At 36.7% G+C, this 14,931-nt stretch overlaps 2 protein-coding genes across 2 annotated transcripts; both read left to right on the top strand.

Annotated features, from left to right (window-relative positions):
- Positions 1-2,850: 2,850 nt before the first annotated feature.
- Positions 2,851-6,133, top strand: LOC127933936 (extracellular calcium-sensing receptor-like). The gene is made up of 6 exons (XM_052531074.1): positions 2,851-3,077; positions 3,276-3,564; positions 3,689-4,444; positions 4,522-4,749; positions 4,945-5,068; positions 5,205-6,133. Exons 1-6 carry the CDS (start codon positions 2,869-2,871, stop codon positions 6,131-6,133), a joined length of 2,535 nt encoding a protein of 844 aa, XP_052387034.1. The 5' UTR covers positions 2,851-2,868.
- Positions 6,134-9,898: 3,765 nt separating this feature from the next.
- Positions 9,899-13,464, top strand: LOC127933937 (extracellular calcium-sensing receptor-like). Its single transcript, XM_052531075.1, has 6 exons — positions 9,899-10,138; positions 10,442-10,730; positions 10,910-11,665; positions 11,773-12,000; positions 12,241-12,364; positions 12,551-13,464. Exons 1-6 carry the CDS (start codon positions 9,930-9,932, stop codon positions 13,462-13,464), a joined length of 2,520 nt encoding a protein of 839 aa, XP_052387035.1. The 5' UTR covers positions 9,899-9,929.
- Positions 13,465-14,931: the final 1,467 nt, after the last annotated feature.

Below are 14,931 nucleotides of genomic sequence, written 5' to 3'. Positions count from 1 at the left end.
AACGACTTCCTTATAAAATGCGAAAGTTGCGTGCTTTAACACTTAGTTAAGTGTCGCTAGCATGTTTTATTATGCTTCTAGCATGTTGCCAGCCTATTTAACACTTTTTGAAACTTTTTAATTTATTCTTAGGAGTTCATAACAGTGTTAACCTTGTCACTTTCTGTTACCAGCAGGTGTCGCTATGACTATAACTGAATTTGGTCATGGGTGTTTGTCCGGAACAGAACACCTATCCCATGTGTGACTCCGGAGAGTCCACCGGAACCTGACTCGACTCCGGAGAGTCCACCGGAACATGACTCGACTCTGAACTGTCTGTGGAAACCTGAGGCGCCTCGGCTTCGGGCACTGCCTCTGGAACGGCCTCGGGCACTGCATCGGGAACGGCCTCGGGCACCGCCTCGGCGTCAAACCCCACCTCAGCCTCTGGAACAGCATCGGGATTGTCCCCCTGGACGGCAGCGGTCCGCTCAGGAACGTCCTCCTGGACGGCAGCGGCCTGCTCGGAAACGTCCTCCTGGACAGCAGTGGCCCGCTCGGGAACGTCCCCCTGGACGGAAGCTTGTCTCCTCGTCCTCCGCCCTCTACGATGGCGAGTCAGTGGCACCTTGACTGGCGACTCAGACGTTGAGTCGACCATCTAGGGTTGTGGCGCTAGACCGGTGGCCAATTTGGGTATTAACGCTGGGTTAGCGGCCCTCTTGTGCTGTGGCGCTGGGCTGACCGTATCTTGTGCTGTGGTGCTGGATTTGCGGCCATCTTGGGTTGTGGTGCTGGCTCAGCAGCTTTGACGTGCACAGTCCTGGGAACCTCCAGGATCTGTGACAGCCTGGAGAAATACTCCAAAAATGAGTCAACGGCCATCTTGGGTGTAGGCTCTGAGCTGGTGGCCATCTGGTACTGTGGTGTGAGGCTGGCCTCTATCTTGCCGCGTGATGCGGGGCTGGCGGCCATTTTGTGTTGTGGTACTGGGCTGGCGACCACTTGGTGCTGTGGCGCTGGGCTGGCGGCCTTTTTGTTTCGTGGTGCTGGGTTGGTGGCCATGCACCGCAGCGGCGCTGGGTTGGCGTCCATTCTGCCTCTTGGCGCTGATCTAGCGGCCATCATGGGCAGTGGCGCCACCATGGCGGGCGTGCGCTTCCTCTCACCTCTCCGCTCGCCATGGTGAGACGGTGGCTCTGACTCATTTCACAGGGGCCCCGGGTCAAAGGGAGGCCATGGTTGAGAGCGATGCTGAATCTCCTCTCGACCTACTCCTCGGCGACCTCCCCTGGTCCCCCGGAAAATCACCAGGCGAGTTCCCTCAAAACCGCCTCTCTCCCGCTCTGTGGCTGGGGATGAGATATGGGCAGACATACCGCTGGTTCTCGTGTTGACGGAGTCCTTCTGTCACGGCAGTGATCCAATGAGGCACGGAGATAGAACCAATTGCAGGCAAGTCGTTTATTTAGGGATAATCTAAAGGGGTAAACAGTCCAGGCAGGGGTCAAAACCAAACATAATCCAAATCCAACATAAACAAGATACGAAGACAAAGCAAAGCAAGGCAAGGCAAGGCAAGACAAAACCAAGGCAAGGCAAGAGTTGACGGACATGAATAATACACGACATTAAACAAGGACTCCGTCACACAGACTAAGACAGACTGGGTATAAATAGACAGAAGGATAATGAGGGAACAGGAGAAAGGTGGGGGACAATCAATACACAACAAGGAGGAAGGTGACCAAATAAGGGAACAGGAAGTGATCTGGTGACAGACACCGTGAGAAAGGAGGACATCTAGTGGAACTCCAGGGAACAACAACCCAGACACTGTGACAGTATGGTTCTGCCATTTTACCTGTTTACCAATTACTTGGATTCTTTCCCTTATTTAGTTTGCCTGATCAGACTGATGCATGTGTTTGGACCTTTTGCCTGCCTGCTCACCCTAGCCTTTTGGATTTCCCCTTTAGGTGTTGATATGTTGGCCTGTTATTCTGGTTTCGACCCTCTGCCTGCTTTCACGTTACTGTTTACTGAAGCTGCCCTTAATAAACTCCCCATATGGATTCAGACTCTGCCTCAGCATCCTCATTGCAACAGTTCACTTTAGATAACCATTGACAACTTTTTTCTCCATTCAGCCTCATATTTGGCAGCTTTCATGAGCAGGAGACTCTGTTGCTTTGGAAACAAAGATGCTAAACTGCAATCACAACCACTTGAGTCTCTCAACTACTAATTGATACATTTATTTATTTGTATTTGCTATTAATATACTCTCCACAGTCCAAAATAATTGTAATCCTGTTTATGTAAAATACAGGACAAACTACATTGTGTGTTGATTTGATATGGGCTCTTTTTTAGAGGATTGGTGGCAACCGTAATTGTAACTCTTCCCAGTATAACCTCCCTGTCTCTGCTGGACCCACACATATTAAAATAATTTGAATTAATTTAACTTATTCACATTAATTTAACATATATATATATATATATATATATATATATATATATATATATATATATATATATATATATATATATATATATATATATATATATATATATATATATATATATATGCATTGAAAAAAGGAGAACACAGTTTTATAAAGGCTTTATTGGATATTTGGTAGTCTAAATATCAACCAGCAACAAATTAATATAAAAATATTCACAATTTACTTCTTTCTGAAAGTTTAAAAACAAAACATGTTTTTACTTGACTGGTCTATCCACTTCTGCTTGACTTACCCTATGAGGTAATTGACTACGGTTAAAAATCATTCATCCATATTAATTATGTCTATAAAATTGCAAATTTTGTATCAGCTCATTTGCACTTGTCATGTGCATTTGTGCTCAAACTTTGGGATGCTTCTCTTTCTTTACACAGTCCTGCTTTTCCATCACCTTCATACTAAGGTGGAAAACACTATTTGTCGAATAATGGGAGACCCTAATTACCCTCTATTTTCCAAGGATGGAGACGTAACTATTGGAGGAATTTTTGCAATCCACAGAAAAGAAACATTACCTTCATTTGAGTTTACTCAAAAACCTCAGCCTCTATCATGCTCCAGGTTTGATATGTTTATAATTGTGTGAAAAACAAAGAAGATTAAGTCTTTTATAAAAACTGAATAAAAATTATTATTCATAAAAATGAATCCATAAATATAAAAACCAATATATGGAAACAAAAATAAATATGATTATTTATCTTACTGTATGCATCTTTAATAATTGAGTTGCTATTTACTGGTTTTATGCTTCCACAGTGTGAATCTGAGAGATTTCCGGCTGGCTCAAACTATGATCTTTGCCATTCAGGAGATTAATAAAAATGAAATTTTGCTCCCAAATATTTCTATTGGCTACATAATTTATGACACATGTGGTTCAAGACTGTCTACCATGACTGCAACAATGGGACTGATGAATAGTCAAGACTTTGGACCAGGAAACATTTGCAATGGACATTCTCCTTTACATGCTATTATAGGAGAATCAGAGACTTCTGCCACAGTAATTCTGTCCAGAACAACAGGACCTTTTAAGATTCCAGTGGTAAAGAGCAGTAACAATAAACCTTTTGACATAAACACCATGCTGATGACTATATCACCTCATATATACCTCATTATATATATATATATATATATATATATATATAATGTACTTTTTTTTTCAGATAAGTCACTCATCATCTTGTGAATGTCTCAGTAACAGGAAAAATTACCCTTCGTTCTTCAGGACAATTTCTAGTGATTATCATCAGAGCAGAGCACTTGCATCCATAGTCAAGCACTTTGGTTGGTCTTGGGTGGGAGCTGTGAACAGTGACAATGACTATGGAAATAATGGAATGGCCATATTTCTGAAAACAGTCCAAGAAGAGGGGATTTGTGTGGAGTACTCTGTAAAATTCTACCGAACAGAGACAGAAAAACTAAAAAAAGTGGTAGACACTATAAAAAAAGGCACGGCAAAAGTGATTGTTGCATTTATTTCATTTGTTGAGATGGGTTTACTTATTGAGCAACTAAGTATTCAGAATATAACAGGCTTTCAAATGATCGGTGTGGAGCCGTGGATAACTGCAAATACATATTTCACGCCAAAAAGTTTGCATGCAATGGAAGGGTCACTGGGGTTTGCAATGAAAAAAATTAACATTGAAGGGTTTGCAGAATACGCAATGAAACCATTCTGGGACACAGCTTTTCCATGCTCAAAGAGTGAGGGGAATTATTCTAAATATGCATTAAGTTGCAGCAGATATGAGGAACTGCTTGCGCTGAAAAATTACAATGAAGATGTTACTGAACACAGATATTCAAGCAATGTCTACAAAGCAGTTTATGCTGTGGCTCATTCACTACACAGTCTACTTAAGTGCATAAAACAAGAAGGTTGTGAGAAAGGCCTGCCAATACAACCACAGCAGGTAAAATATACAATAAAGATGAACTACAATTGGATAAAAAGAGGGAATAATGTGTCTAAATGTCATTTTTCCTCTAGGTGGTTGAGACTCTGAAAAAGATTAATTTTGCTATAAAGACAGGCGATCGTGTGTGGTTTGACAGTACTGGTGGCGTAGTGGCCCTGTATGAAGTTGTGAACTGGCAGCAGGACTCAGATGGAACATACCAATTTAAATCAGTGGGATACTATGATGCCTCATTGCCTACTTACCAGAATTTACACCTTAATGTTGAAAATATAATCTGGGCTGGAGGACACCTGGAGGTAAATGGCAATATCCTTTTTTGTCCTTGTATTTGTTTAAATCAAAGCAACATAATATAAAAAGTTTGATTTTGAGGACAATATAGTATTTAAAAACTAAATTAAGTCTCCTGTTACACATTTATGCTTCTGTACACAATGAATTATGTACAGTATTTTTTTATTATTATTATTATGCATTTTTCCCCCATGTAGAAACCAAGGTCTGCTTGCAGTGAGAGCTGTCCTCCAGGCACTAGGAAGGCTGCACAGAAAGGAAGACCTTTCTGTTGTTATGACTGTATTCCATGTGCAGAAGGAGAAATCAGTAATGAGACAGGTAATCTTCAGATCTTTTTCCCCATGCCAAATACCCCCCCCCCCTTTAACTTTTAACGATGCAGTTTCTTATCAAAGGAATTATTATTATTTTTTGGGAGGGACTCTAGCTATAATGATCACAAATTCCTTTCCAGATTCAATTAACTGCAAGCCGTGTCCATGGGAATACTGGTCTAATGCTGAGAAAAATAAATGTGTTTTGAAGGCTGTAGAGTTTCTGTCATTCACAGAAATTATGGGAGTAGTGCTAGTCTTTTTCTCACTGTTTGGAGTAGGATTAACTCTGCTGGTGGCCATCCTATTTTACAACAAGAAGGACACCCCCATGGTAAAAGCAAACAACTCAGAACTGAGCTTCCTGCTGCTCTTCTCATTGACTCTGTGTTTCCTCTGTTCACTTACTTTCATTGGTAGGCCCACTGAGTGGTCCTGTATGTTGTGTCACACCGCATTTGGGATAACTTTTGTTCTCTGTATCTCCTGTGTTCTGGGGAAAACAATAGTGGTGTTAATGGCCTTCAAGGCTACACTTCCAGGAAATAATATCATGAAATGGTTTGGACCTGCACAACAACGACTCAGTGTTCTTGCTTTTACACTTATACAGGTTATTATCTGTGTGCTTTGGCTAACAATATCTCCCCCATTTCCTTACAAAAATATGAAATATTATAAGGAAAAGATCATTCTTGAGTGCAGTCTGGGTTCTACTATAGGTTTCTGGGCTGTACTCACTTACATTAGCCTTCTGGCTTTCTTGTGCTTCATTCTCGCTTTTCTGGCTCGCACACTGCCTGATAAATTCAATGAAGCCAAATTCATCACATTCAGTATGCTTATATTCTGTGCTGTATGGATCACGTTTATTCCAGCTTATGTCAGTTCCCCTGGAAAATTTACTGTAGCTGTTGAGATATTTGCTATTCTATCTTCAAGCTTTGGTTTATTATTTTGCATTTTTGCACCTAAATGTTATATTATCTTGCTTAAGCCTGAACAAAATACAAAGCAACACTTGATAGGAAAAACAGCATCTGTGTCCTTAGCCCTCCAGGCATACTGATAATTTAAAACAACATGTCTATATTCACATGAAGAAAAAACAAAACAAAAAACATACAGATGCAAATGCTCACCTGGGAGCAAATTTCACAAACATAGAAAAACAAAAAACAAATAATTAACGCTTTAATTAAAACCCAGATGAAAGATATACCATATTAGTCTCATTAACAACATGGGGTGAAATTGTTCTAAACAGCAAAGATTATTAATAAAACACATGATGCAATTGGCTGTTCAGTGGGGTATACTTATTTAATATTGTGCCTTACGAATATCATGAAAAAAAGAAACACAAAAAAAGTCAGAAAAAACCTTAAGTAACATGGAATAAATGTTTTTTTTTTTGTTGTTGTTGTTTTTTTTTTTTTTTTTTTGAGTGTTCTAATTGAGCAGTCTTAAAATGTTTTATATGGTGCCCTCAAAGGATTAAATTATATATATATTATTTTCATGACTATGAAAATTGTAGATTCACACTGAAGGCATCAAAACTATGAATTAACACATGTGGAATTATATATGGAATTATATACATAACAAAAAAGTGTCTTGAAGTCTTGAAGGAGTTCCCCGAGAGATGCTTAGCATTTGTTGGCCCTTTTGCCTTCTGTCTGCGGTCCAGCTCACCCCTAAACCATCTCGATTGGGTTCAGGTCCGGTGACTGTGGAGGCCAGGTCATCTGGCGCAGCGCCCCATCACTCTCCTTCTTGGTCAAATAGCCCTTGTTGCCTTCAGTGTGACTCTACAATTTTCATAGTCATGAAAATAAAGAAAACTCTTTGAATGAGAAGGTGTGTCCAAACTTTTGGTCTAGTGAGCAAACTGTTAATGAGCATGTATTAACATGGTAAATGCTAGTTAAAAAAAAATAAACATCCTCTGTATGCAGCTGTTCTCTACCTGAGAAAAAGCTCCAGTTTTCAACACAGTGGTAACCCAGTGTAATTGAACCCTCTGGCCCTCTTCTGTCATTTTTGACTGAAACTTTTTATATTTTGAAATTTTAAAATTCATAGCTTCATCGGAATGAGATTACACTTGGTGACTTTTGTCACATTAGCAATCTGAACACAAAACACAAAAAATAATGGATATGATTTGGATATGTTAAAATAAAACAAAAAAATAGTCACACTTGACTTCTTCACGGTCAAATTGAATGTGAAATATGAAAAAAAGGGAAAACTTAGTGAATATTTTGGTGGTACAAACTACAAATCAGCCACTGGTCAGAAAAAAATTGCACAGGACTCAAGGGGTGACTCTGTAGAATATCAGTAGAGCAAAATAGACACCCACACACATATTAGTATGAAACAGAGCAAAATTTTAAAATATGTGAAATAACATTTATTGAATTACATTGAATAAAACATTAAATAAATAATACAAAAATATATAAAGTATAAAGTGTTTTGAATTATCACTTTCCATTTTTTATTTTTATTATGCTTTCTATGCATTCCCTTTCTAACAAGATTTTAATGTTTGACTATAATCATAATGTGAAACCTGATACCTATCTATCCAAAAATATCTAAACCTTGACAAAAGGCAGTCTTTTAGAATGTGTAGATATCTAAATGCAAAACCAAAAAAAAAATGAAGAAATTATGTCTAAAAAAAACAATGGGAATCCAAAAGCCTCTGTAGATATCTATACAGGGTGCTAATACAAGAGGTTACTCAACATTACACAAGTTTTTTTATTTTTTTAATGACTCCAGATGGTCAAATTCTCACTTCAAAAAAATGTATTTTAAATGCATTCACTCTATTTTAATGTGAATTATTGCATGTATTAAATATAAGCAAATAAAAAAGTTCCTGTAGCTCAATTGGTAGAGCATTGCGCTATCAAGCACAAGGTTGGGGGTTTGATTCCCTGGGAACACATGATATGTAAAAACTGATAGCCTGATTGCACTGTAAGTCGCTTTGGATAAAAGCTTCTGCTAAATGCATAATTTAATTTTTAATTTAATTTAAAAGAGAAATACAAATATCTATATATTTAAATCATACAATTTCCCTCAAAATCATAAATATTAATAAAAAAATATTATTGAACAAAAATGTATAACATTGATTTTCCTGGAAAAAAACAGGCTTAAAATTCAAGGCTTCGTTCACTTTTGACCACAAAGGAGGCAAATGCGACTCTTAAACGCAGAGGACCAGAGTTAAATGGTCAGAAATCCTAAAAACTACATAATAACACTTATATTTTGTAATCAAATTTAATGGAAATCATGCTGGGAACGACAGCTTTAATAATGTCAACAAATAAACTGCTGTTGAATATTCATGACTGGTTCACATTCATACATTAATATTATCATCAACAACAATACCAATAATATTTTTTTTAGAGTCACTTTTCTAAACACTCAAAATACAAGACAGCAATAGAACCAAAGCAACATCCATTCAACATTAATGCGATCCATAAAATAAAATGAATCTGGAAAAGCTCATTTAAAAAGATGAGTTTTAAGACACAAAGTCAACAGTAAGAAGACAAAAGTAAGAAGTCAATGACTTAAATGTGCAAATAGTGGAAGAGAGTTCCAGAGATGGATCAGCACAGCTGAATGCTCTGGACCCCATTAAACAGATTTAAACAAAGAGAACGCATACCTAGAGAGACATAAAGTATGAGGAAGATCTGACTATGTTCAGACTGCAAACAAATCAGAATTTTTTCAGGCAGACTGTCCGCACCATTAATTGCAAGTAATTAAACAATAGTATGGTTTGAAGGTATGACGATATGAAGGTGCAGAAGGTTGTGCAGAGCTTCCAAAATAAAAAGCAGAACATTATACTCTACACAATATTTTCCAGGAAGCTAATGTAACTGATAAAGGACAGGAGCAATATGCTCAGTGGAATAAGTTATAGTTATTATGTGTGCTGAATCTTAAAACCAACTAAAGTTTATGGGGTTTGAGAGGTAACCAAAATATGAGTATGTTAGAATAATCAATACATAAAATAACTATAGCAAGTACAAGAATGGCTGTGGTATTGGGTGTAAGACATGGGCAAAGAAAACTGATGTACCATAAGTAGAAGTATACAGATCGAGTGACACTTTTAATGTTTAAAGAAAACTACTTTCAAGGATGACAACCAAATTGTATGTGAAATTACATAAAAGTTGACATGGAATAAATAAATAAAAAATGAGAAAAAAAAAGTGTTTTGACGCATTTTCTTGAATCATTTCACTGGACTAATTGTGATGCTTTAAGTTTATATGTATCTATCTATCTATCTATCTATCTATATCTATCTATCTATCTATCTATCTATCTATCTATCTATCTATCTATCTATCTATCTATCTATCTATCTATCTATCTATCTATCTATATATATATATATATATATATATATATATATATATGTATATATATATATATATAGTTAAACTTTAATGCCTTACATGCACAGAAAGAGAAAAGCCAGATGCATTTCTTAACCAGAGATATAAAGTAAGCACTTCATTGCATGCACAAATTTCTAAACCTACAACTGATTTTATGTTCATAAGGGTTAAAGCACTTTACACCTAGTATGGCAGAACATGCTTTTTCTCCAGAGTCACAAAAAAAAAAAAAAAAAGTTTATATATTTTGTGGAGGATCTATGCATTTCATAAATGAAATGCTGTGAGGTCATTGGCTCCATACACAATCATTCATCCGTATTAATTACATATATAAAAATGCAGATACTGTATCAGGTTATTTACATTTGTCAACCACAGTTGAGCTTAATATTTAGAATGCCTCTCTTTCTTTATATATTACTGCTTTTCCATCAGCTTCCTACCAAGGCTGGAAACACTCTTTGCAGAATGATGGGATACCCTAAGCACCCACTGCTTTCCAAGGATGGAGAAATAATGATTGGAGCACTTTTTGCAATACGCAGTAAAGAAACATTACCTCCATTTGATTTTGCACAAAAACCTCAGCTTCTATCATGCTCCAGGTTTGTTACATTGAAAGCATTAGATCAGATCATGTTTTTTTAAACAAACAAACACACTTTCAAAGTAAAAATGCTTTATATTTTAACATTTATTTTATAACAGTAAACTATTAAAACTAAAATCTAAAATATCATGTGTGTGTATATATATATATATATATATATATATATGTATATATATATATGTATATATATATATATATATATATATAAAGCTGAATACAAATAATAGTGTTTACTTTTCTAACATATTGTTATGTCTCTTTAGTTGCTATGAATCATTACTGTTTAATGTTTTCACAGTGTGAATTTAAGAGATTTTCGTATGGCTCAAATTATGATTTTTGCTATTGAAGAAATTAACAGAAGTGAAAGCTTGCTTCCAAATATTTCTATTGGATACCGGATCTATGATACCTGTGGTTCAAGACAGTCTGCTATGAGTGCAACTATGGGATTGATGAATGGTCAGGAGCTTGCAGCAGAATACAAATGCAATGGACAATCTCCTATACATGCTATTATAGGAGAAACAGAGTCTTCTGCTACAGTAATTCTGTCCAGAACTACAGGACCATTTAAAATTCCAGTGGTAAGGAGTAGTACCACCAAACCACCAATCACCTCACTGATAACTGTTATTTATATATATATATTATTTTTTCCCCCTCTCTATCTCTCAGATTAGTCACTCAGCTTCATGTGAATGTCTCAGTAATAGATTTGTTATTTATATATATATTTTATTTTTTCCCCCTCTCTATCTCTCAGATTAGTCACTCAGCTTCATGTGAATGTCTCAGTAATAGAAAAAAATACCCTTCATTCTTCAGGACAATTGCTAGTGATTACCACCAAGGCAGGGCACTTGCATACATAGTCAAGCACTTAGGCTGGTCTTGGGTGGGAGCTGTGAACAGTGACAATGACTATGGAAACAATGTCATGTCCATATTTCTCAATACAGCTCAGAAGGAGGAGATTTGTGTGGAGTACTCAGTGAAATTCTACAGAACTGAGCCAGAAAAACTTAAAAAAGTGGTAGAGACAATTAAAAAAAGCACAGCAAAAGTGATTGTTGCATTTGTTTCACTCATTGAGATGGACTTACTTATTGAGCAGCTTAATATTCAGAATATTACAGGCTTCCAACTGATCGGAGGGGAGGGATGGATAACTGCAAAGAGCTTAATCACTCCAAACAGCTTTCTTGTGTTAGGAGGGTCACTGGGGTTTGCATTTAGAAAAATCAATATTGAAGGGTTTTCAGATTATGTTATTAAATCATTTTGGGAAACAGCTCTTCCATGCTCAAAAACAGAGGGGAATTCCTCACAACACGCATTAATCTGCAGCAGTTATCAAGATCTACTTACATTAAAAAACTACAATGAAGATGTGCCTGAACAAAGATATGCAAGTAATGTCTACAAAGCAGTTTATGCTGTGGCTCATTCTTTACACAGTCTGTTGAATTGCAAAGAGCAAACAGGTTGTGAGAAAAGCCTGACAATACAACCAAAACATGTATGTGTGTATTTATGTATATATAAACAAATAAGTAAACAAACAACAGAAATAGACAATATGACAATAGCCTCAATGATAATGCACTAAAACTTTTTTTTCACTAGGTGGTTGAAGCTTTGAAAAAAGTAAATTTCACCGTCAAGTTTGGAGATCATGTGTGGTTTGACAGCACTGGTGGTGCAGTAGCACACTATGAAGTTGTAAACTGGCAGCAGGACTCAAATAGATCACTCCAATTCAAACCAGTGGGTTACTTTGACACCTCACTACCACCTGATCAAAGCTTTATGCTTAAAACTGAAAACGTTATTTGGGCTGGAGGACAGCTGGAGGTAAATGGCAATCTGTTTGTACTACGGGGTTTTCATGGTGAACATAATCTCATTAAAACAACAACAACAACAACAACAACAACAATAATAATAATAATAATAATAATAAATTAATAATTGTTGTGACCTTTATAGAAGACATGATATTTAGAATAAGCTATATTCTGCACTTCATAACTGAAAAATGTATGTTAATTTGCAAAGTATAAATATTAATGAATAATGTAATTTTCCATTTAGAAGCCAAGATCTGTGTGCAGTGAGAGCTGTCCTCCAGGCACTAGGAAAGCTGCACAGAAAGGAAGACCTGTCTGCTGTTATGACTGTATTCCATGTGCAGAAGGAGAAATCAGTAATGAGACAGGTAATCGTCAGTCCATCTCACTGTTCCATAAAAAACTGGTTAGTTGCTCATTTTGCTATCTTTTTTTACTATTAAGGATTCGGTTTCTTATCAAAGGACTTAATTAATTAATTAATTATTTTTTTAATTAACTAACTATAGTAATCTATAGTAATCTAACTATAGTAATCATAACTTCCTTTCCAGATTCAATTAACTGCAAGCAGTGTCCAGGTGAATACTGGCCTAATGCTGAGAAAAATAAATGTGTTTTAAAGGCTGTAGAGTTTCTGTCATTCACAGAAATTATGGGTATAGTGCTAGTTTTTTTCTCACTGTTTGGAGTAGGATTAACTGTACTAGTGGCTATCCTGTTTTACAGTAAGAAGAACACCCCCATAGTAAAAGCCAACAACTCAGAGCTGAGCTTCTTGCTTCTCTTCTCACTGTCTCTTTGTTTCCTCTGTTCTCTTACTTTCATTGGTCGGCCCACTGAGTGGTCCTGTATGTTGCGTCACACAGCATTTGGGATTACTTTTGTTCTCTGTATCTCCTGTATTCTGGGTAAAACAATGGTGGTGTTAATGGCCTTCAAGGCTACACTTCCAGGAAGTAATGTCATGAAATGGTTTGGGCCTGCACAACAACGATTCAGTGTTCTTGCTTTTACACTTATACAGGTTCTTATCTGTTTGCTTTGGCTAACAATATCACCCCCATATCCTCACAAAAATATGAAATATTATAAGGAAAAGATCATTATTGAGTGCAGTCTCGGTTCTACCTTGGGTTTCTGGGCTGTGCTGGGTTATGTTGGCCTACTGGCTGTCTTGTGCTTCATTTTGGCTTTCCTTGCTCGCACACTTCCTGATAACTTCAATGAAGCCAAATTCATCACATTCAGCATGCTGATATTCTGTGCTGTATGGATTACTTTTATACCAGCTTATGTCAGTTCTCCTGGAAAATTTACTGTAGCTGTGGAGATATTTGCCATTTTAGCCTCAAGTTTTGGTTTATTATTCTGCATATTTGCACCTAAATGTTATATTATTCTGTTAAAATCTGACCAAAATACAAAACAACATGTAATGGGAAAAACAACATGTCAGTCTTATTGAGAAATGCAGGTCTATATTGCAATATTTAAATGTTTTATTTAGTCAAAAACAAAATATATGTGTGATTGACAGAAAGAAATATAAACTGATTAAAAAAGTTATATCAACAAGCATTCATACATTTCATAAATGCTAAAATTTGAAAGATGTATAGATGTTAAGGTTGTGCTACATAAACAGCATAAGTTGTTGAAATGCTGATAGTTCTACATCTGCTAGCTCAACAACATGTAAAATTAAAAGTTCTGTATAAATGTTATATGTATTGTAACACTGTATTACAACAGTGCCCTGACATAATAATTTTGCTGCCAGTGAGTTTGATTAAATTGCAATATCCTGAATGTTTCAGGCTAATTTGCTTTTGAGTTTGATTTAAAAATAAAAATAAATAAATAGATGATAATTAAAAAAGAAAAAAAACACTTTTATTATTTGTCTGCAGTTTTGTTGCACAAGAAATACCCTAAAAGTTTCAAACTGCCACAGGACAGTACATTAAATAATTAAACAAGGACATTTCTTTAATTCTACGGTAGCGGTTGTAGCAGACATATTTTGAGTATCAGTTCTGGTTGAAAAGAAGCAACCACCCCAGGAGGGATGAAGACCATCTCTTTTCAACAGGTCAGGTCTGCCCCAAAAGCTCGTCCAATTGCCTATGAAACCTATATTATTCTGCAGCACCACTTAGACCTCCAGCCATTGAGTGATGACAATCTCCTATGCATCTCATCACCACGGTAAGCAGGGAGGGGACCGGAGCATATTACAGTGTCTGACATCATGCTTGCAAGTTCACACACCTCTTTAATGTTATTTTTAGTGATCTCCGATTGGCGAAGTCGAACATCATTAGTGCCGGCATGAATAACAATCTTACTGTATTTACATTTAGCATTAGCCAGCACTTTTAAATATGCCAAGATGTCAGGCGCTCTGGCTCCCGGTAAACATTTGACTATGGTGGCTGGTGTCTCTATATTCACGTTCCGTACAATAGAATCACCAATAACTAGAGCACTTTCATCAGGTTTCTCAGTGGGTGCATCACTGAGTGGGGAGAACCTGTTTAATGTTTTGATCGGAACAGAAGAGCGGTGTTTTGACCCACGACTATGCTGGCTCACTGTCACCCAGTTGCCCTGCTGCAGGAGCTCTGTTGCCGGAACCGAACAATGTACAGAAATCCCTTGAGTTAGACACATACAGAGCCGTATCTAGAGCCCTAACATTCTTACTGTCCTCAATTAAAGTTTGGATTTGTGTCTCTAATTCTGAAATCATATACTTGGTTGACAAGGTTTTTGAATATGTATTTATACAGTGCTGTTTGAAAGTTTCCCAGTGGGCAATTGATATTATAAAGACATAAAATTTACATCAAAACTGACATATAAAAATAGTCAAATATGTAAGTCAAAATTATGTCAAAAACTTGACATTATGTTGATTTGATGTAAATTG

This window comes from Carassius gibelio, chromosome A18 (genome assembly GCF_023724105.1).
Source record: "Carassius gibelio isolate Cgi1373 ecotype wild population from Czech Republic chromosome A18, carGib1.2-hapl.c, whole genome shotgun sequence".
Classification (NCBI taxonomy): Eukaryota; Metazoa; Chordata; class Actinopteri; order Cypriniformes; family Cyprinidae; genus Carassius; species Carassius gibelio.
This window is presented reverse-complemented; position numbering and strand designations above follow the sequence as displayed.